The 23,647-nt window shown below is 50.7% G+C and overlaps 1 protein-coding gene across 12 annotated transcripts in view; it reads right to left on the bottom strand.

The window, feature by feature from the left end:
* TACC2 (transforming acidic coiled-coil containing protein 2) overlaps positions 1–23,647 on the bottom strand; it is a 184,966-nt gene that overhangs the window by 111,485 nt on the left and 49,834 nt on the right. For 9 of the 12 annotated variants that reach the window (XM_078077029.1, XM_078077034.1, XM_078077032.1 and 6 more), the window contains one exon: positions 23,074–23,187. In XM_078077029.1, coding sequence (XP_077933155.1) covers positions 23,074–23,187 — 114 coding nt within the window. Of the gene's footprint in view, positions 1–2,318; positions 2,515–22,929; positions 23,188–23,647 lie in introns of those variants that run through there. The other 3 variants (XM_078077030.1, XM_036070252.2, XM_078077035.1) reach the window with 3 other exon arrangements.

The following is a 23,647-nucleotide window of genomic DNA, read 5'->3' on the forward strand; positions in this document are numbered from 1 at the left end:
TCTCCTCATTGTGCAAAATGTACCGGGGCCTATAAACCCAAGAACCGTTTGCTTTCAGCTGTGGACCTGAGTCCCAGGAGACACACACACACACACACACACACACACACACACACACACACACACCGCTCCTTGAAAGCAGGGACTCACATCAACCACTGACCCCTCCAGGCCCATGTTACTCTTACACCGTGTACTGCAAACTAGGCAGGTCCTCCCTCAAGCAGTGCCTGTCTCCATAGAAATGACAAACAAATAACCACAATACAAAGCGGGATGAGACCACAGAGGCCTCAGGATTTAGCTGAGAGAACACCGCGCCAGGTGCCTGGGATCCTGGGTTAGAGTCCCACCTTCACATGTGACGCTGGACTTCTCTGAGTCTCCCTTTGGGCATCTATAACATGCAACTTTGTTCTTTAAGTTTCCTTCCAGCTAAGATATTTAAGTTTTTAATTGTTTTAAGTTTTAAGAGTTTTTAAGTGCTCAAACTCAGAGACAAAAAGGATGGAGATGAACAGGGGGACCAGAGGCCAGTTCCTTGCAGGTTTCCCAGGGGGGCGCATTTGTTCCCTGGATCTCCATAAGCAGTGATGCCCGTGTGGGGGTCGCGCTCCATGGTGCCTGGCCTACCTTTACATGAGGGACTAGCGATAGTGCAGGAGCTGAAAAAGAGGCTCGGGGTAGCTCAGAGTCAGCCGTGGCATCTGGATGCGGGCAGTTCCTGACCTATTTCCTGCTCCGGCCCTCCTCTGAGGAGAATGCCTGAGCCCAGGGCAGAGCCTGTGAGAAGGAGCCCCAAGGGACTCACCTGCCCGGCACAACCGGCCCTATTCTCTCCAAGAGCTCCCAGCCTGAGCTCCGGATGAGAAAGCCCACGGTCGGCGGCTGGGCAGTAGCCCACTCCCCAAGCCCCAGCAAACCCTTCCTCCAGCTCCACGACTTCAAACGGGGCCCCTGAGAACAATGGTGAAGACTCAACTTTGAAACATGTAAGTGATTCAGACTGGATGAAGCCACAGATGAAACCAGCCTCAGGACATGGCCCCAGACGTTTCCAAGGTCACTTCCAAATACTACAATGAAAACAGCTTTTGAAATGTGGCTTCACAGCGAATCCCAGAGAAATAAGAACAGAGAGTTCTCTGCCTTCTAACAAAGGTCCGCCCTCTTCTGGCATGAAACAGATAGAAACCAGCAGCAGGACCCTTGATTGTCCAGTACTGCGCGGGCAGGGGGTTGGGACAGCGGCCTGCACCCCTGCACACACTGGGGCATGCTAACCCGGCCCCCTGGCTGCCCTTCCCGAAGCTTCCATTCGCACCTCCCCAGCCCACCGACACATTTTCTCACAATGTCTATCTCCGTTGTATTTAACGCCCCCCCCCCCCCCCCCCCCCGCACAAGGTCCTGTCCTTAGCATCTGACAGAGCCAGGAGATAACTAGTCTACCAGCATGATGGGGATGATGATGATGATGATGATGATGATGATGACGATGCCATTGTAAGCAAAGACAAGCGCTGAGGAGTACAACAAACACGGCCTGAGCCGCAGCCCGTGCAGGCAATCAGGACTTTTGAAGTCGCTTTTCCAGGATGTGCAGAGGCCAAGGAAGAGTCACGCCGCGGGGCCGGGGAGTCAAGGACGCTCAGGGGAAGCTCGGCGGGTCACGTGCTCGCCGGAGCCTCGAAGTGCGCTCGGCCCCGCTGACGTAACTATTCGAGAATTTAAAAGTCCCCAACTCGGAGGAAATGCAGTGCAGTTTTATGGCTCATCCACGCGCCGCCGTGGACCGCCGGGGGTGACCCCACGCGGCCGGGTGGCACCGCTCGAACTCGGAAGGAGCCCCCGCGGGGGTGGCGCAGAGCCGGGCCACGGGCGGGGACCCCGGTCCCGAACCCCAACTGCATGCGGGGACTCCATCTATGGGCGGGGACCGCGGCTCCGGGCACGGACCCCAGCTAGGGCGAAGACCCGGGCACACGCGCAGACTCCAACCGCGGGCGGAGACCTCGACCCTGGGCAGGGACCCCAGCCGCGGGCGCGCACCCCGAGCGGTCTCACGGACCGAGCGAGCCTCCCCGGCACACGCCCCGGGCCCGCCAGCTGCCCCGCAGACACACTCCTCTGCCAGCAGGGGACACAAATGCGTGCCTCGCCTCTCTCCTGCCCATAGCCAGTGCCTCTTGGGGAAAGATAAAGTGAGCTTCGGCTACCACTTCCAGCACGCCTTTGTCTGGCGGCCAAGGTCCTGGGGACGCCCGTCTCCTCCCTGACCCCGGGCGCCCGCCCGCCGGTGGCCGCGGCGCACTTACCGGCCCGGGGCGTTCGCGGATGGCTCGCGCGGAGTCGCCTTTCTTCGGGGACGCGACTGCCAAAGAGCCCCGAGCGGCTGAGTTTCCCGAGCCGAGCGGCGGCGCGCGGAGTCCACCCCCCGGCCCGGCCCGGCGACGCAAACTTTCCCGGGGCAACGGCGCGGGGCGGGCGCGGGGGCGGCGCGGCCCCGAGGGTCGGGCAAAGTTGCAGCACAAAAGGCCAATGACTGGGAGCGCGGCGGCGGCCGGGCCAGGCTCCTCCCCCAGCTCTCGGCGCTCCCAGGGCCCGCGCGCAGCCAGCTGCTCGCGCAGGGCGCCCGCCGCGCTCTCCTCCCGGGCCAGGAATGCGCGGGGCCGGCGGCGGCGCGCCCGGGAGCCCCGGGGCCCCGGCGGCCGCGCAGCCAGCCGGGGACGGGCGCAGCCCGACCGACGCCGCAGCGCCGCCCGGCCGCTGCTCCCGAACGCACGGCGGGCTGCTTCCAGGAGTCCCCGAGGCATGACCACTTGTTACAGGTCTGAGTTTTTCCACGGCGCTTCCCACTACGCGGGGCAACCGCGGGGAAGGCACCGTGCGAAACGCCTGAGGCCGAGCGCGGGCCATGTGTCCCAACGCGGCGATCCACACACGCCTGGGAGCTTGGGAGCGGGGAGCAGGCCCCCGAAAGAAGGTGGGGACGAAATGGTGCCGCACTAGTTCCTGGAGCCAAATTCTCACTCTTCCTTCTTCCTCTGCGTCGACCTAACACTGCTTGACCACAGAGCCTTAGAGTGCGCTGCGCTCTACAGTTTGCAAAACTTGTGCCTTCTCCTGGGACGCTGCACCCTCTGAAGTAGGCAGAGACTATAAACCCAAACCGCTCCCCGCTGCCATATTTCCAGGGCGCCTGTTTCTATCTGGAGTTGTTGGTTTTATTTTTTCCCTTCTTGGGCCCCACATCAACTCTTCTGCTAACATCGACCTCTTACCCAGGAGTGGCGCTTACCTGCCCCTGGTACCACGGCAAGGTATCACCTTTCCCCGGGCTATTTCTGCAGCTAGGCAGAAAGAAGAAGGAAAAAAACTAAGAAGAGCCTGTGGCTATATGTGGATGCCAGGCTTCCTATTTTAAGTTTGGTTTCAAGAAAGCTTTGCTTTATTTTATATGCAGGGACCAAAGGGCAAGAGACTCACAAATGACTCAACGCTTCCTTTCTTCCTCTTAAAGAAACAGATGCCCAAGGCTTGATGGTCCTAAATGAGAATTCCATGTAGAATAAAGAAATTTACTTTTATTACCTTCCACTAAAAACATTTTCTTTAAACACCATGCTTCTAAGAGCCACATTTCTGATAGAAATTTCAGTAGATTCCTTGTTCACAATGGGTATTAATGTACCCATTTCACAAATGGGATACTGAGACCAAAATAGGCTAATTTGCTTAAATGTATACCATCCACTGTTGGTAAAGTAAGAATTAGAATGCCCAGGTTTTCTTTCTTTTTTTTTTTTCTTTTCTGTGTCCTGTGCCCTAATTTCCAGGTCATGCCCATCTGCGGTCAAAACAAAACAAAACAAAAACCCCCATTGTCTACCTTATTAAGCTCAAACACTCCAATTAAGCCAAGAACAAAGATGCATTTGAGGTGCCATCCCTTTCACTTGCAACAGCCCCTCCTTGCTGGATGCATATCTTTCATGACAAAGGAAGGTACTACTATGCTTTGAAACCCACTGGTGTGGTCAGCCGGATGATGTCCCCCCACTGAGGATGTCCACATCTTAATCTCCATGGTCTGTGAATATATTAATTGACAAGGCAAAGGGGAATTAAGATTATAGATGGAATTAAGGTTGCTAGTCATCTGACCTTAAAATAGGAAGATTATCCTAGATTATCCAGGTGGACCCCATGTAATCACCAGGGTCCTTCGAAGTGAAAGAGGAAGAGAAGAGGTCAGGAAGAGAGGAAGCAGAGACAAAGAAAGATGTGAAGATGCTGTGCTGGCTCTGAAGGTGGAGGAAGGGCACTGTGAGCCAACAAATGTGGCAGCGGAAAAAGTAAGGAAATGGATTTTTCCCTCCGGCTTCCAGAAAAGAACACACCCCCTACTGACACCTTGATTTTAGTACAGCAAGACCCATGTCAGATGTTTTACCTGCAGAACTGTGAGAAAATAAGTTTGTATTGTCTTAAGCCACTTACTTGGTGGTAATTTGTCACAACAGCGATAGGAAATGGATACAGTAGGTATCTGGTTATTACTATGATTGACTCTTCTTTGAAGGATTTTATGAAAGTATCTTGGATTCTAGGAATAGAGACATAGAGTCTAAGATCACTCATTGCCCCCAGCCCTTCTCCAAGGCATCTCCATACTCAAACAGTGCAGTGGGGTTGGGTAGCCAGCAGGCACACAGAGCCATGGTCCAGAGTAGGACATACTCATTAGAAGATGAAGTCAAGAGCTCCCAACATCACAGGGGATTGAAAGTCAAATCCCGATACTGACGGAGAGGCATCCACACCGGAAACTCTCCGCCGACCCACCCAGCTCTGGTCCCAACCACAGCCAGACGTGCTGCCCAGATGGTAAACCTGAAGCGACAGTAAACATGCATGGCCTGCCTCTTCCTGCTGCAGGTCAGGGTAACACCACACTGCTGACACAGAGGAGGGGACATGCGTGTTTGTGCCCTCTGGCTGGGGATCCATGGAATCTAGAGGAAAAGACTGAGTCACAGGCAGGAAGCATGTGCCTTAGTAGTTGTATCCATGACTGAATCTTCACGCCGTAAGAATTTCTTGGGTCTGAGGACAAGGCCCCCAAGGCCTCAGCAGAAATGCAATCTGTATGAGTGTTGTCCGCAATGCAATAGGGCAGTCACTGTTAAACCGTCTTCTGGAGTCCTGGGGTCTCTGGAATGACCATAAAGGCTGCCCAGGAGGCACCCGTAGCATCTGTAACCACAACAATTGCACTTTTATGGGTCATACCTTTGGGTTCCACATAAGATTTTGTTTGAGCAAAGGTTCATTTGGAGAGAAGGGGGGAAATGAAAATGTGCAAATGCTGCTTTCTAGGAAAGAATGTGTGCTGTTGGGTCCCTAGATCCCAACCTGAGTCTCAAGGAGAGTGACACACCCCATGTCAAAGGCTGCATAGAGACACAGCAGGTGTCTGAAAGGAGATTTTTTTTTTTAAATGTAAGTAGAGGGCGCCTGGGTGGCTCAGTCGTTAAGCGTCTGCCTTCAGCTCAGGTCATGATCCCAAGGTCCTGGGATCGAGCCCCACATCGGGCTCCCTGCTCCGCGGGAAGCCTGCTTCTCCCTCTCCCACTCCCCCTGCTTGTGTTCCCTCTCTCGCTGTGTCTCTGTTAAATAAATAAATAAAAATCTTAAAAAAAATAAAAATAAAAAAATAAATGTAAGTAGAAAGAACAGTATAATGAACCCTATGTATATTACCTAGTTTCAATATTATCAAATCGTGGCCAATTCTGTTTCATTCACATTGCTCACTTCCCCACTGCCACCCGGATTATTTTGAAACAAACCCTAGATATCATCATCGTATCAGTTAATATTTCCGTTTGAATTTCCAAAAGGCAAGGACTGGGAAGAGAATTTTTGAAGGCTAACTCTTTATTTTTTTTGCTCTCGCAGCCTCCCTGAAAAAGGACCAACTACAATCTGTAAATATTAATGAGAGACAACCACAAACACCAGACCCATGGTCTGAAACTCAGTGCACATAAGACTCACTGGGTTATTGTTAAAATGCTCCCAGAGATTCTGGTTCAGGAGGTCAGGAAAGGGGGGTTGGTTCTCAAGAACGTACATTTTAGCAGCAAGCAGATTCTGGATGGAGATGCTTTCCAAACCACACTGGGAGAAACTCTGAAACTAAAGTTTTGTGGCAGGAGTCATTGGTTGTCTCCAAAACTGCTCTTCCCTCTCCTTATTGACTTACTTGCTTATATTCAAATAATTAATGTAGGTGTGGTCACGTGACACACCCTTCACCAGTGAGACAGGAAGGGAAGTCAGCTGGGCTTATAGGGTCCTTTCCCTCACTCTTTAGAGAAAACACAACATGGCATATCTCCTGTCCAGATGTCCTCCTGCTTCTTGGCATCATCTTGAGGGCACAATGCCTGGGGCTGCTGCAGCCAGCTTGAAACAATGAAGGGGATGTCTGCCAACATACTCCATGTGGGCAGGAGGGAAGATGAAATGTCCTAATGAATCACTCCACCTTAAAAGTGCCCTGTCTCTGGACTCCCTGCCAGGTGGACCGATTATTGTTGACGTTGTCTTGCATTGGGCTGTCTGTTCCTTGCCGCCAAAAGCATCCTGAGGGAACTGTCAACCGGGATGTTGGGAAGTGCTCCTTTGGAAGATACTAGACCCAAGGCTGCAGAAAGCAATGAAAAACTACAGAGCAGATGGGAGATCATTTGCCAAGGGAGTCTTCTGGAATCCAAAGGGCAAGTTGGTGTCTAGGAAATGCCCCCACCCTGAGCACTAAAGAAGGCTTTGCTGTGTGTTTGTAGTTCCTTTCATACTCTGTTGTGGCAACAATATTTTGCTTTGGCTAAGAAGTGACAAGGCACGTGAAAATGGGAAGCCGGGCCAGAAACCTGTGCCCAAATTTGCCTGACACATAAACACCTGCAAACTAATAAAATATTCATAAGCATCCACAATCACTGTTCCAGGTGCTTACAGGGGTATCAACATGTATAAGACAGGAAAGATGGGCTCATGCTGGAGAGGCAAGAAGCAGGCGTGCAGAACGAGAACACGAGCAGACACCAGGTGCACTGGCATTTGGAGCAGGAAGAATGAGAGGGTGCAGTGTGTGTATTAGAAGTTATTTCAGCAGACTGAAAGGAACCTCCATTCTATCCAAGGACTTGCTTCTACCCCACCGGACCAAGAGCCCCCTCCCTGGATTGCCAATGCCACAGTCTGATACATGGAGAAATCTGGGAAACAAGGCCAGAGACTAGAACTATTGCAGGGCTGGCTGGTTCACTGATGCGGAGTATGTGATGTCTCCCTGGACAAAGAACACACTAGCTCTTTGCTGGGGGTGTGAGTTGAAATGGAAGTTCATATATCTGCCTTGTTGATGGGCCCCCGAGGGCAAGCTCAGAAACACCAGGTCCCTGAATGATATAGCATGTTGTCCTCACGGAAGAACAGGACACCCATATGTAGCCAGGCAATGTATGTTTTTGTAGACTCAAGGAGTTTCATTCAGTCGATCAAAATCGCTTACTGAGCACCTGCTATGTGGGGGCCCTGTGCAAAGTCAGACGCCTCGTGGTCCCTGTACTCACTCCTACAGTCAGATGAGGGAGTGGCTACTACATGACATAGGCAGAAGGGGAATATTGAATCAGCCCTGCAGGAAGTATGGGGAGATTTTTCCAGAAGAGGGAATACTTGAGCAGAGTTTTAGAGGACAAGGAGGTGGTACCATATTCAGATTTCTCCTATGAGGCTATTTTAATAATTATGCATTTAAAGCATATTAGGGAAGAAACATAATTAGCACACCAAGCCCATAACTTCACAGACATTACCTAGGACAAAACAAAGTAATACATTGAAATACAAATGAAGCAGTATAAGGAAAAATAGTAAGTAGGTAATGATACAAGAGGCCCAGAGATAAGGTCAAAGTCTTCAAAGTGGTACACGCCCAAAGAACATCGCTGAAACACTGAGCTAAGAAAAGAAGGAAAGTGGACAGAAGAGAAATAGAATGTTCTAGGTCATGAGAATTAAATCTGTTCTTGACTATACCTAGGAACATTTTGTGATAACAAAGTCTATGATCAACTCAGTCAACAAATATTTCTCAAGCACCTGCAGTGTGTTAGGTCCTCCCAGGTCCTGGGAGAGAGGCGAGGACAGAAGCGACAAACTCCTTGTCTCCCAGACAATACCTTCCAGATAAGTGCTGGTGGCCACCTACAATGATTACCAAATGAAAGGCAAAGACGATTAGGGCCCTGAGCTGTCTTAATCTTTTAATGCCTGCGTGCTGTCTCTTGAACCAGAGTGTGGTCCGCTTGAGGGCAGGAAACCGAGTCTTCCCCATTCCCCGCCCTGACGGTGGGCTTCATCCCAGCTGTGCTGACTCTCAGCCCACGGCTCATCACTGCCACCTTGGCCCTGTCCTAGTAGAAGAGTCCCCTCCTCGGGGATCAGCCTCCCTCAGCCCGTCCGCCCAGGACCTCACCGCACCTTAAGGCCCTTCTTTCTGCAGCAAGGCGGACCTCAGGGCTTCACCCAGCCACCAGAAACCCAAACCCCAAAAGCATGCTCACCTAGAGGACTGTCCCATCATCCCCCAGCTTGGAAGGGTGGCAATGTACCATCCCCATGACGGCTTGCTCTCTGCCTTCCCCACTTAACAATCAGATAAAGGAAGCCGAAAAGGTGATTGAAAAACTTTTTTAAATGACTACTATCATATTCACTAACATTTGTGAGCATTTGCCAGCCAGCTGGTGTTCTAAGTGACTTTCATCTCTTCTCTCGTTTAATCCTCTGATGGGCCTTTGTGCCTATTGTCCTCAGCTGACAAAGGGGGAAACAGCTTTGGAGGTCTCTTATCCCAGCTCGCACCCAGCAGAACCACGTTCACACACAGGCTGTGCATCTACGAACCCAAACTCCTAACCAGCCCGCAGTGACAAAGAGCTAAGCTTCACGTTATTTTTATACACTCTGAACCCGTTGGCAGAAAATATGCCATGAGGAACCCAGGACCAGCGCCCGGCTCTATCATGTGAGTTTAGCCCTCATACTAATAAAATAAGATCTACTTCACTAGTGAACTCTGAGAAAGTTTTTTTGTTGTTCTTCTTTGTTTGTTAGTTTTTTCTAGAAGGAATCACTGCTTTGGGCTTCTCAGAAAAGTCCTCACATTCCATGAAGGGCTGTCCAAGCAGTGAGGTACATTCCTGAGCTGCAACCCATCAGAACTTAGTTGTATGCACGGAGAGAAATATTTGTAGGCGGGATTCAGGCCTTTGAAAAATTCGGCCATTACCTCCGCCCATGCTAAGATGAAATGTCAGCCGGAACCCAAAATACATGCAGGAAATGTATGGGGGAAGCTTTCCACGGGACTTCTTAGCCTCATCCAGAATTTCTAGATGGGGCCTTGGAATTTTCCTGGAGTGCACACAAAGCCTACTTCACACGCAGGCCCACATTGCCTGAAAGTGTGCTCAGCTCAGCCCGCATTTGCACTTGGCCTTGTCCTAATTTTATGTAAGTCATTGACTCAATGGGAAGCACAGTTTTGCCCGCTGGACTGTCTTCCTGGGCAGAAAAATAATCTCCAGGAGTCAGAGTCCGGTATCGGTGTGACATCAGGGTAAGGGTGAAAAAATAAAACATTTGATGATTAGCCTCGGTATATTGGGAGGGTCTGGAGGGAGGGGAGTGAGGGGTGGTCGCAGGGCTTGGTTCAGTCCACATGATGAGAATGATAACGTACATGTCTCATCTCCCCACCAGACAAATAAGCATCTGAAGCCCGAGTCTTTGATTTGCCTTTATATTCCTTAGACCAGCGGTTCTTGAACTTGGCTGCCCAATAGAATCACCTGGGGAACTGTGAAAGTTCCCTGTGCCCGGGGCACACCCCTCTATCAATTAAATCAGAAACCCTGGCGGTGGCACCCAGGCATCAGTATTTTTTTTTTAAATCTCGCTAGGAGATTTCAGCGTGCAGCCAAGGTTGAACACAGTGCCCTGGATCCCTGCTACTCACAGGGTGGCCCATGAACTCAGCGGCGTCTTCAACTCTGAGGTGTGAACGAGTCACCTTGTATAGCGCTGATTGGCTCAGCAGGTCTGGGGTAGGACCCGAGGTTCTGCCTCTCTAAAAAAGGCTCGCGGGTGCTGCTGAGGCTGCTAGTATAAGGACCCACATCGTGAGTGGCACAGCCCAAGAGCAGTGGCTCGCCAGGGACAGCTTGGCCCACCAGGGGACATTTGGCGGTGTTTGGGGACATTTTTGATCGTCACGACTTGGAAGACGCTACCAGCATCGAGGCTGCTGAACATCCTACCATGTACAGGACAGCCCTCCCCAGCGATCACCCACGCCCCAGTGTCGGTGGTGCTGAGCATGAGAAACCCTGCCTTAAGCACCCAGCATGGGACCTTTACGTAGGAGGCCCTCCTACGTAATGAATGAATAAGTGGACGAGTGAATGGCTTATCACCACGGTGATTCTGTTGTGTTGTCGAACTAACCTGGCCCACAGACAGCTTTTGAGGCATGTATCAAATACACACACCCTCTACCCGCCGGACACGATACAGTCAATCTACACGCATCTGTTGAGGGCCTACTGTGTGCAGCCCACTGTGCTGCGGACCAGGACCAGGCCCACACCCTGCCCTCAGAGGCCTCCCTCTCCAAAGGCGACAGACATCGAGCACTCGCCTGTGCCAACCCGGAGCTAGCACTTGCCACGCACTATCACCTGAATCCTCCAGAGGTAGGTACTAATTTATACCCATTTTACAGATGAGGAAACTAAGGTTTGAAGTGACTAAGCAACTCGACTGACGTCCTAGAATGAGGAAGTGACAGATTTGAACCCAGATCTGTCCAGCTCAAGCACCCAAGCTCTTCTGCTTATGAAATCCTACATGACACACTGTAACACATTTGTCTGTGTCTTCAAACTGTGGTCAGGTTACAGAAAAGACTCTTGTTACTGGGGCAGGGGAAGGGGTGAGGCCTCCTGCGGAGCTGGAGGGTGGACAGGGTTTCACAGACACTACACTTGCCTCTCCGGTCTCTTGAACAAGAAGGTGCTCCCTACAGGGCTGACGAGGAACGGGAGGGACAAGGCAGGCTGAGGGTCACCCTGGGACCAGGGCTTGTGAGTCTGCTCGGCATCTCTCAGCCGCACTCAAGTTCCTGCCTCTGACGCCTGTGAAGTCCGGGCCTGCCTCTGTGTTTACACCTTTCTCCACGTTTTATGTCAAAGGAAAAGGGATTGGGAAGAGAAGGCACAGAACGCCCTTCCTTGGACTTGCAGAGCCGATGGCTTTTCAGGACTGGGGGAGGGAGCAGGAAAGTGAGACAACCTCCCTCCCTCATCGCATCGGGTCAGTTAGGGTTCCCCAACGCAGAATGCGAGGGGAGCTCCTGAAGAGCAAAAACTGCCCGCATTGGGGCCATCTCTACAGAATAATTACCCTCCACTCAAGATAAAACATGAACCAAATAGGAAGGATAAACCTCAATTCAACCCAGAGCCTCGTGGTTTCTAATGGACAAGCTTCCCATCTTCGGGCAAAAGCAAAGCTAAACCCTGCCATGACCGGTAAGGGGGTTTAATCTCCGGGCGCCTGGCTGGCTCAGTCGGAGGAGGCTGCGACTCTTCATCTCCAGGTTGTGAGTTCAGGCCCCACATCGGGTGAGGAGATTACTTAAAAATAAAATCTTTAAAGGGGCGCCTGGGTGGCTCAGTTGGTTGAGCATCTGCCTTCGGCTCAGGTCATGATCCTGAGGTCCTGGGATCCAACCCTGCATTGGGCTCCCTGCTCAGCGGGGGGTCTGCTTCTCCCTCTGCCCCTCCCCCCACTTGTGCTCTCTTTCTCAAATAAATAAAATCTTTAAAAAATAAAAATTAAAAAAATAAAATCTTTAAAAAAAGAGTATTTTACCTCCCAAGCCCTCATGGCTCAACTGTTTGTAAAGAAACTTAGAGAGAAACCACTCTGAGGGTTTCCTAGAAAACCGCTCACACAGACACATAGCTAGAAGGAGACAACACTCACGTTTTGACAGAACTTGCTCTTGAACTCTCGTCCGAGACTGCCCTCCCCATCCACATCTGCACACGCCCCAAATCGTGGCAAATTAGAGAATCTGTGAGCACTCGTCCAACTAACTTTTCACAGCGGGTTTCCTGCTCTCTTCCTGCAAATGCTACCAGCCACAAGGAAAGGAAGGCCAGAGCCGGCACCACACACAGGCTGCAGCTTGTTTTGCAAAGAAGCCAGAGGGAGCCTGCATACGCTGCTTCCTCAGACGTGACCCGAGCACAGGATTACTTTCAGCCACCACCACCCCCTGATGAAAGCAATCTGTAACATCACTTCAAACCAGGCTCACCTGGGTGGCTTGCTGGGCTTGGCCAAGGTGGGTTGGTTGAAAAGAACCCTGGTCTTGAGGCCAGAAGTACAGTCCCCTGCCCTCAAGAGGAGTTGGACTTAGTGGTCCCAGGACAAGCTGTGTGTCCTTAAGGAAGTCACACACCTTCTCTGGGTATCAGGTTTCTCCTCTGTAAAATGAGGAGGCTGAAGGGCCTGAAGTTCTTCTGGTTGTGATATTTCATGACTAGGAAACTCCGAGCCAGGCATGAGGTGGTACATGTCTCAAAGGGTGAGCATCCCTGCGACCATGACTCGGGAGTCAGAGGAGCTGCCATCCCAGACATCCTTCATAGGTGGCCTGGACAGGCAGTCTGGCCTGGAGCTGAGACCTCACGCCAAGGCTTGTACTCCCTGCTCCCCCAAATTCTCACTTTCTGCCAACGCTGGCCATGCATGTTTAAATTCCAGCGGCTTGGTCACCTGCCAGGAAGGGTCTCCTGCAGCCATCGTGCTATGGTGTCTGGCCGCTAGGCAAGGACAGACAACTTTCAGCCCTGCCCCTTCCTCTAGGAGGTTTGGGATGGGCCAGCAGCTCAAAACGTTGTGCCAAAAGAGTCGGGGCAATCTGTCCCATAAGATGCACTTGGCGCCGGCGTTCCTCTGGCGTAGCCCCAGCTGGGCTCACCCACACAGGCGCTCCCTCCCTCCCACAAATGTTAGGTTTCAGCTTCTTTGCAGCCACTCTTGGCAAGAGGTTAACCCCAAAGCCCGAGTTCCCCAAGGAAAAGAATGCATTCCCCGTGTGTGCTGGATGGCTTGACCTGGGCGGCTTGCTGGGCTTGGCCAAGGTGATGCTTACTCACCTCGGTGCCAGTGGGTTGGTTGAAAAGAACCCTGGTCTTGAGGCCAGAAGGACTGCCCTCAAGAGGAGTTGGACTTAGTGGTCCCATCAAATATAATGTTGCAACACTGAAGCCACCTGGGTAGGGAGGCTGGTGGCTCAGGGATGGGAGGTATCTTTAGAGGGTAGTGACCCATTCCAAAGAATCCAAGGCAGATGCAAATGAACTTCAGCAAATTTCAGCTAGTCCATGTGTCAAAGCACACGTGTTTACCAGTAACCTGCCTTAATAATAGTATTAGCATCATTCAAATTATGATGGTAATAATGATACTAATAAGAAAAACAATTACCCCTGATATTTAAGTGCTTATTGCATGCCAGGCAGGCACTCTGCTAAGGTCTTTACACACATTATTTTTATGCAATCTCCATAATATGTCCAGGTGGTAGACCCTAGCATTATACACATTTTACAGGCAAGGAAACTGAGGCTCAGAGTGCGTAAGGAACTTGCTTAGAGGCTAACAGTCTAATGGCAGAGCTGGAAGTGAGACCCGGTGTCTGCCTCTCTAAAGATACCTCCCATCCCTGAGCCACCAGCCTCCCTACCCAGGTGGCTTCAGTGTTGCAACATTATATTTGATGGGACCACTAAGTCCAACTCCTCTTGAGGGCAGTCCTTCTGGCCTCAAGACCAGGGTTCTTTTCAACCAACCCACTGGCACCGAGGTGAGTAAGCATCACCTTGGCCAAGCCCAGCAAGCCGCCCAGGTCAAGCCATCCAGCACACACGGGGAATGCATTCTTTTCCTTGGGGAACTCGGGCTTTGGGGTTAACCTCCTATCTGACCTGATTTTCCAGGACAGGAAGCCTCCCACTCACCTGATAGTCAGTTGGGTTGAATTATTCAGCAAGCGCTTATGGAGTACCCACTGCACGCCACGCAGAGTATCAGGTGCTGGGTAACCAAGAGCCTTGTCTGCAAGTCTAACATTCCCAAAGAAACAAGATCGTGGCTTATTCTCTTGGCCACCAGCCAAGACCCCCCTCCCCCCGCCGGAGATGACCAAACTTGTATCCAAGCAAGCACCCCTAAACAGAGGATTCAGAATCGTGACCCCCCAACTCCTCGTTCCATGTTGGAGAATACTGAGTCCCAAGGAGAGGAAGGAAGTACAGTCCCCTGGAGAAGCCACAGTGAGTGGACAGGAGCTGGTGAACAACCTGATCCCTCTGGAGTGTGAGCACTGAGCTAGGAGTCACCAAACCGCATGCGTTACCTGCAGTGGGTCAACCCACCTATCAATTTACTCCAACACTCCTCCCAGTGGCGAAGAGACCATGGCTTCCCTTCTAAGCACCCAGTCTGGGTGTGTTTGCTGGTAACTGCTGAGCCAGGTGTGGGGAGGTAGCTGCCTACAGGGTTCCGCGCCGCTCAGGGACCTTGTTCGTGGGCTCTCTAAGAGCTGACGGGCCCCAGCTCTGTAGTAGTCACAGCTACCAGCTGCTGAAAGCTGGCTCAGGGCGCCTGGGGGGCTCAGTCAGCTAAGCCATGGACTCTTGGTTTCCGCTCAGCTCATGATCTCGGGAACATGAGATCAAGCCCCGTGTCAGGCTCCGCACTCAATGTAGAGTCTGCTTGGGACTCTTTCTCCCCCTCCCTCTCCCTCTAGCCCTCCCTCCTGCATGCTCTCGCTAGCTCTCTCTCAAAATAAATAAATACATCTTAAAAAAAGAAAAAAGAAAGCTGGCTTTGTGCAGAGTATTCTCTGTCTTGCCTCCTATCATCTCCATTTAGGGCGCCTGGGTGGCTCAGTCTGTGAGTGACGGCCTTCGGCTCAGGTCATGATCCCGGGGTACTGGGATCGAGTCCCGATTCGGGCTACCTGCTCAGTTTCCAGTCTGCTTCTCCCTCTCCCTCTGCCCTGCTTGTGCTCTGTCTCTCTCTCTCTCTCTCTTTCAAATAAATAAATTTTTAAAAATAATAAAAAATAAACATCCTTTAACTCCCCAGAGACATTGGCAGCCCCATGTACCTATGAAGAAGCCGAGGCTTGGAGCAGTCGCCTGAAAGTGAAGATCTGGATTTGAACTCAGGTGGCCTAACGTGCCCCCCTCCCTCCAGTCTGCTTTTCTCCTCAGCCTCACTTCTGGTCCCTCCTCCTTTGGCCCTCCTGGCTGACGCGGAGCGGCGGGGGCCCAGCGTCCCTGCTTCCCCAGGCCGGGGGCTCCTGGGCTGAGACCTCGCCGCGGACGCAAGTCCACCGTGCACTGGGGTCCCTCCCCACTCCCAGGGCACAGACGCACCCCTCCCCTGAGGTTTCCATTCCCAAACACACTCTGCGCGTTTTGCAAAAGCAAAGGGCAGTAAGAGTATCAGTACTCAGACCTATGTCAGCCCCTTCCCTGGAAACAGAAACACTTTCACAGTCAATGTCTGAATCGGCAGGCTGCTAAAATATTTAAGGACTTAAAAAGCCCTGAGAAGAAAGGGGAGGGAGGCTGAGCTGCAGTTAGCTGGGGCCTGCCAACCCCGCACGGCCCTGGGCAGCGTCTCCCACCCTGCCAGTTTCTCAGGACAAGAACGGTGCAGGGAGGGCAAGTGGAAGGCCAGTCTCTGCCCTGAACCCACTTCTGCTCCCACACAGGTGTGGCCAGCGCGGAGGCGTGGGCAGGGAGGGTTCTAGAGTAAGTGCCACTGTTTAGAGCCAGTTGACTGGATTCCCTGAGGCCTCCGCACCAGGCCTGGGCGTGAGGTTACGCTGGCTAAGCCAGGGCCTCTGGCTGGCCCAGGGGGTAAACCTCCTCGGCTCAAGGGCTAGAGATGCCTCCTGCTGATCAGTATTGCTGGGCAGTCGTGCTGTGACTATGCCCCAGACTCTAGTCTGGACACAGAGCCACCTGGCCTTGCCACTTGCAGAGCTAAGGGGGAAGCCAACGCTCACTCACCACCCCCGGGCACCCTAGCCCCATCAGGACTGCACACACATAGAACCTCCTGGAATCCACACCGCCTCTGATGGTGATGATTCATCTCGCTCGGATACACGAAGAATCTATGTCTTCGAGTTGGGCTGTCCCCTGCAGAAGCCACTAGCCCCGTGTGGCTAGGCCAACTTCAATTTTAAATAATCAAAGTTCAATACAATTCACAGTTCAGCTCCTCAGTGGCCCTGAGTCCACTTCGCCCTGAAACGGACCCTCGATTTTCAAGGGCCCCCGTTTCAGGTGCTCCGTAGCCACATGCAGCGAGTGTCAGCCATGGCGGATAGAAGAGATAGAGAACCTTTCTATTACTGTAGAAAGTTCTAGTGGACAGCGCTGTCGTAGAGAGTAACCTCTCCAAGACTCCACCTGGCTGATGAGTTAATGATCAGGGGTCTAAGCTGAGGTGTGAAACACCTTCCAGAAGACAGGTTCTAGCCTCAGCTCCAGCTCTTATGAGCTCTCTGCCCTTGAGCAAGCCACGCCACATGCCCGAGCCTCCCCTTCCTCCTCTGCTAAAGGGGTCCATGAACAGCACCTACTGAGGGGCTGGATTTCTCGGAGAGAGAAAGAAGGTGCTGGGTGCAGAAGTACTTTGGCCCAGAGGAAGGATAAGTGAAAGGAGACTCATACAGAGTTCTTGTTTTGTGTCAGGCATTCCAAACAAAGCGGCTCATTGAATCCTAACTGGATCCCTAGCTGGGAGTGTGATGCACCCCTGTCTTACAGGTGAGTAAGGAGGTTTGGAGGGTGACGCCCCCAAGGTCACAGAGCTAGACCTTGAGCTGGAACTTGAGGTCTGTCAACTTCGAGGCCTGTGCTTGCTCTACCCCAGAACTAGGAATTCTTCCCTCAAAAGCCTAGAAGCAGATTGGGGGCGGCTGGCCTGGCTAGGACAGTGGAAGGGTTGGCTCAGGTCAGGCATCAAGGGGGAAATATGCCACCAGAGGCCATCAGGGCCCAGAATCTGGTACTAGCTCCCTGCCAGTTAGCTTCCTGTCCCTTTCCTATTCTGAGCCTCAACGAGAATGCCCCCCGAGTTTCCTTCCTGCAATCATCAGCCAGAGTCGAAAATACCCATTTCTCAAACCTGCTGCATCCAGGTCCATGCTGTAGGGCTTCCACCAGCGGCCGTAATGAGAGGTTCCGGGAAGGACAGCCGGGTCAGCGTGGACACATTCATTTGGACAATCACCACCCAGCTCTGAAACTGGCCCTGGTTTTTCAGGTGGCAGCGAGCGGCTCCTCCCCACCTTGGGTCCAGGTGCCGCGTGACAGAGGCCACAGGGCAGAGGGGCTCAGAAACCCAGAAGAGCCAGAAGCCACGGCAGGAAATCCAGCCCCCCGCCACCCTTCGTGCGCGCGCCCTGGAAGCCAGCTTTCCAAAGTGACCTGGCGCATTTCCAAAGGACAGCGTCACCTCCAAGAAAACGCATTTTAATTACGGAACACAAAAGCCTCCGAACATCAAGGCTTCATTTTAAAAGGTCCTTTGACTTTTATACATGACGGCTCACAATGATTGAAGCTGTTGGTAACACTATAAATCCACGTCACTGGGAGAGCCTTCAGTTCCGACCTTTGAGCCCGGTAACAAGCTCCTTGTGAGCCGAGCGAGGTTACACGTGACGTGCAGGTGCCGACAGGCCCAACAGCTGGAAACGACTCTTCCCAGGTGGCAGTCTCCCTGTTCCTGTGGGGGCTCTATTTCATTTAGGGACCGTGGCTATATCCTCCCTTTGCTTAATTGCCAGGATGCTTCTGGATAAATACATTTACAATTAGAATAGTAGATGCCATTTTTATTACACACCGACCATATACCAAGCGTTATAGCGGATGCTTTGGAAACATTCCAAGCGTACCCTAACTCCAACCCTAACAGAGAAGTGTTTTTTTTTGTTTTTTGGATTTTCCCATTTTATAGGTATGAGGAGACTGAAGAGCGAAGCAGCTCATCCAAGGCCGCTCAGCCGGTACGAGGCCGCTGGGATATGAACGGGTCTGTCTTACTCTACTGTCCCCTGTTTGGGAAGAACATCGCTCCAAGGCATGGGGTGCCTGAGCTCTCGGGCTCTGCTACAGCCCAACACATCTCAAAAAGAAGTTTAAAATAATAGAACCAAAGTAACATAAACGCAGACCCAGAAGGATCTCGGTGGAGAGGGCGATCTGTTGTCCTGGTTTTATCTACTAAGAGAATAATGCTTGAATCCCCTTTTTTTTTTTTCCTTTTCCTTGATTTACACAGCTCTAGCCATCCTCAAAACCTTATTCTTAAACTCAAAAACACGGTGTCACAGCTGGTAATTTTAGAAGGAGGAGGAGACAGAAGGAAGAAGTGGAGAGCGAGTGGGAGCGAGCGTGGGAGGAAGGGTGAGAAGCAGCTCCAACGTGGCTCTCAGGCCCGGCTGGGACTTCCTCGGCATGATGCCCATCGTCTCTCTCTGTTCCCCACCCCACCCCACCCCACCCCCACCGACCTCCTTCAACTTTTCAACCCAACTGCTCTTCATGGTTTAGCCTAGGTCTGCACTAGGACCCTGAGCATCTGGGAATAATTTAATTCTCTCAAAATGCACTAATAATTGGAAAGGATAACTTTCCAACCATTTCTCCAAATGGAAAAGAAAAAGACCACTGTAAATAAATACTCAGCAAAAGCAAGCCTGGGGATATCCAAGACAGGTCCAGCGCTGCAGACCTAACCATCCGTGGTGTGTCAGAATGCTCAATTCTAGATTTTCCGTCCACAAGGAAGAGAGTCATATGTGTACAAAGTTGAAATCTATTCAAGTACTTTCTGTAGAACAATCTAAAAATAAAGTAAGGCTGTCGGCTTTTTCAGAGGCAGAGGCCACACGATGGTAGAAATCAACACCTGCTTCTCAGAACTGGGTGCACACGCATCCCTCGGGCGTGGGGTGACGTAAAGCCACAGGATACCCAAAGTGTATCCACCGGAAGTGCCAACTGGGCTTCAAAATTGGGGAAATAAAGCAGTAAACATACTTGTGCTCCTGACATCTACACGTATATGAGATTGGGTTCCCAGACTATCCTGTCACCGAGGTAGAAAAGAAACATTTCTAAGATACTGAAACTGATCCGTGGTTATCAGCTCTATTCAGGTCAATAGAATCTTCAAAATTCAATAAATTCAGCAGAAGCACGTCACCTGATAACCAAGAAGAGACTAGAAAAGTTGGTTTTGATTTGCTTTGCTCTTCCCTGGGCAACTCAAAACATTATTTTTTTGTTGTTGGAATATGGTACAGTATGGTACACAATGGAAGATATTCATAAGGTCTTACAATGAAACACAATCTCACAAACTTCCAAGTTGAAGCAGATCACTGTGGGCTACCCAGGAGGGGTAAGAAAGAATTCACTCTCCTCGGCCATTAAGATATTTCCGCAGACAAAGAATTCAGTACTAGAAAGGGAAGACAGCCAGGTGGGAACCTCACCCTGAGGAGAACAGTCTCCACATGAGGAGAAATGGTGGCCATTCAGGTCACCGCACAAGAAAAGGCCACACCACAGAAAGGCACTCGGGAACAGCCAGGAAGCACCAGAATGTGCCTGAATTGTGCTCGAACCCATGATCTCAGCCCTCACAGCAACTCCATGAGGCAGGCACAGATGTCCTCCCCATTCTACAGATGGGAAAACTGAGGTTATGGATGTAACTAAAGGGCAGAGCTGGGGTGTGAATTTGGGGCCCCTGCTTCGAACTTCATCCCCACCCAGCTCCTGGCAGCATCTGCCCGTTGTGTGGCCTCCCAACTTACCCCAGGCCGCTGCTGAGTTTCACCTTCCGGGACAACAGCTGCTCTTCACAGCATGTGCGCCCCACGGCCTGGGCTGGACTCTCTCTGAGGCCCACCCCAGTCCACGGCATGGCTCCCTTGTGGCCAAAGGATTCACCAGACGTACTGAGCCTCCTCCTCCTCAAGGCAAAGAAGTGTTTCCAACGTTTGTGTTAAACTTGTAGGAATGAGGGTGCTGGGCAGAGAGATGTGGGCGTTTGGGGTCCCCGTGGGAAGGTTTGGGCTTCTGGGACATTGTTGACAGGTGTCAGAGCTCTGGGAGGGGCCGTGGTGTCCAACAGGGCAGCCCCTCACCACATGTGGCTCTCAAATCCTTGGAATGTGGCTGGTCCAAATCGAGCACCGTGGCTACAAAATACACACCACTTTCAAAGACTTAGTATGAAAACGAGAATGTAGAATTTCAAATTAATCATCTTTATATCAATTGCTTGTTAAAATGATAATATTTGTGATATATTGGGTTAAATAAAATATATTATTGAAATTAATGTTACCTGTTTCTGTTTAGTTTCGAATGTGGCTTGTAGTAAATTTAAGATTACATTTGTGGCTCGTGTCCTATTTCTGTTGAAAAGAGCTGGTCTCTATCTTCCGGGAGACTTCCGATGGTCTACTGAGCCTAAGTTGGAATCTGTGGCCGCCTCTTTGCCCGGATGTTGCTGCCCCCGTAATTCCCCTCGAGGGAGGGGAGCCAGAGGTCACCCCACTTGGCAGGCTAGAGCGGAGGGTCCATTCAGAATTCTTTCTGAAAATCCTCAGCCAATGAGACGGAGGCAGGCGTTTTTCCCAAGAACCCAAAGGACAGGAAAAGCCAGCCATCCTCCATCAAGGACCAGGGCAGTGCACATTCTGGAGCCAAATGATCTAACCAGAAGTAGACTCTGAGTCACACATGCAAGCCAAGAATGCAAAAGTCACATATGTAATTTTAAAAGTTTTGGTAGCCACATTAGAAATAGGGAAAAGAAACACATGAAAAATGAGGGGCGCCTGGGTGGCTCAGTCATTAAGCGTCTGCCTTCGGCTCAGGTCATGATCCCAGGGTCCTGGGATCGAGCCCCGCATCGGGCTTCCTGCTCAGCAGGAAGCCTGCTTCTGCCTCTCCCACTCCCCCTGCTTGTGTTCCCTCTCTCGCTGCTCTCTCTCTCTCTCTCTCAAATAAATAAATAAAATCTTTAAAAAAAAAAAAAGAAATACATGAAATGAAATTTAATAATATATTCTCACCCAATACATCCGAAATATTATTTTAACATATACCAACCTAAAAATTATGAATCATGTGTTTTATATTCTTTTTTTTTTTCATACTAAATCTTCACCACCCGGTATGTATTTTATACTCACAGCCCACCTCCACTCACAGGTGACGAGCGGCTGCCAAATCGGATGGTACATCTCAGAGAGTCTAAGAGTCTACCCCCCGGCGGACCCTCCATCAGGGCAAAGGGAACAGAAACACTGCTCATCACCGAAATGTCCACAGCTCAGTCAACTGTGCTAAGTCACACACCTTCAGCCACTAAGACACGCTTGCAGAGTTTTGATGGCAGAGGGGAAAAGCATTCTACAGATATTTAAAGAGAGAAAACGGTGGGTGAAAATACATAACATAATAAATACCAGCAATCATTAGGTGGTGAGGTTGTGGCCTTTTCTCTTATTCCTTCTACTTTTCTATTCCTTACAGATGTTCTAATATTAATTTAGAAATTATGATTTAAAATGTTTAAGTGCTTAGAACGATAAGCCATGAACTATTTATTGAACTACTTACTATTCGTCTGGCCCCAAGTTCTCCAAGAAGGGGGTAAAACCTCCAGGGACTTTGGGAAAGGTGCTAATATCTCATTGGTGCGGAGGGAGAGGATTTTCCTGGTTAGATATTTTTCCTGCTTGAACTGGGACTGTCAAACAGACATACCAGCAAGGGCCACAGGAGGACTTAAATGCTACATCAGCCGCAGAGACAAGTGCCCCCTGCCACGTACACCTGCATCTGCCTGGGCAGCACGCGCCTGAATCTCGCCAGCCAGAGTTACAAGAGGCGCCCTTGTAAGGGCAGGAAGGCAGCTGGGTGTCGGGGGGAGTGCTCAGACTCGAAAAACAGGTGATCGTACATTCTTTCCGCGTGTGCAAAATATTAATCAAATCCTTCCTAAAATGCCTGCAGCTGTTTGGTAGGATACACTGGGCTGTCACAGGTACTGATTTAAAGTCCAACCCTGCTCCACTCACAGACACACACACACACACACACAGCCCTGGAACAGCCAGAGGTCTAAGGATGCTCACAATATCTCCATTTCCCCAGAAGGATGAACCTTCTGAGCAGCTGCTTTTCTATAATCCTAGGTGGCATTTCACTCAGGAAAGAAGCAGCAGGCACTCTTCATACAAGTGTGAGCGTCCAGGATTCACAGTTACATCTGTCATTTGTCCCCTAATCTTGAGATCTCTACGGAGTGTGACGGGGGTTGGTGAGTAGACACTCCCGCTTCAGAGATTAAATCAGTGTTGAACCCATTTGCCTCAAATTAGTGCTTGTCTAGGGCTGGGGGTTGGGATGTGATAACCAAGGGGTGCAGGGTTTCTTTGGGGGGGGATGACAATGTTCTAAAGTTGATTGTAGTGATACTTGCACAACTCTGTGAAGCCACTGAATTGTACAGTTTAAATGAACAAACTGTATGGCATGTGAATTACATCTCAATAAAGCTCTTGGGTTTTTTTTTAAGATAATAAGCTCAGATTTGAAATTCACTCCATCCCGTGTATAAAAGTGGAGCTCTCCGTCATCTCGGGCACTGCTTTACCTGTATAAAGAATGGGAAAGGCTGTTTGCTTCTTGCTTATATAAGGACTCATGTGTAAACAGAACTCTCCTCTGCAAAACATCCAGTGTGTCTCTGCCGAAGAAGTCCTCATGGTTCTCCAAAGGCTGACACCTTTTCACTGACCTTTCTGCTCCTCCCGCACTTCTGGCCTCGTCTGAGGTGACCTCGCCTGGGGCATCTGGAGCATCCTTCTCAGGAACTGAAGGTAAGGTGGATGGGCCAGGCCCGGGGCTTCTTCTGGGACAATATAAAGAAAGCAATAGATGGTAAGAAGGGTACTTCTCTCCACATGTGACTGAAAAAGTCCATTTCCCAATTCAAGCTTTAAGCGGGTACTACCCCAAAATCTCTAGGGAAAAAAAAAAAATCAGCTTCCAGCAGTCAATGGTTTTGAGATGCTTTTGGATCATTTAGGCCTCTCTGTATAAATAAATCCAGATTCAAAAGCAAAGGTATTTGGGCTCCGGAAAAACATATGGTTGACTCTAACCTATGACCCAAGAGCGTGGCCAGCCAGTAAACATTTCACGCTTTTCAGACACTTTGAGTGAAATGAATTGAAGAACACAGAGAGCGAACAGGACTCTGTTAGTGTCCAACAAACAGCTCCCAACTTCCACCCATTCCTTTCACCTTTTTCAGAATCTTAGCACATCCAGAGGTTGCAAGCAGGTAAATTTAAACATTTAGGCATAGA

The sequence above is a fragment of the Halichoerus grypus genome, chromosome 7 (assembly GCF_964656455.1).
Source record: "Halichoerus grypus chromosome 7, mHalGry1.hap1.1, whole genome shotgun sequence".
Taxonomy (NCBI): Eukaryota; Metazoa; Chordata; class Mammalia; order Carnivora; family Phocidae; genus Halichoerus; species Halichoerus grypus.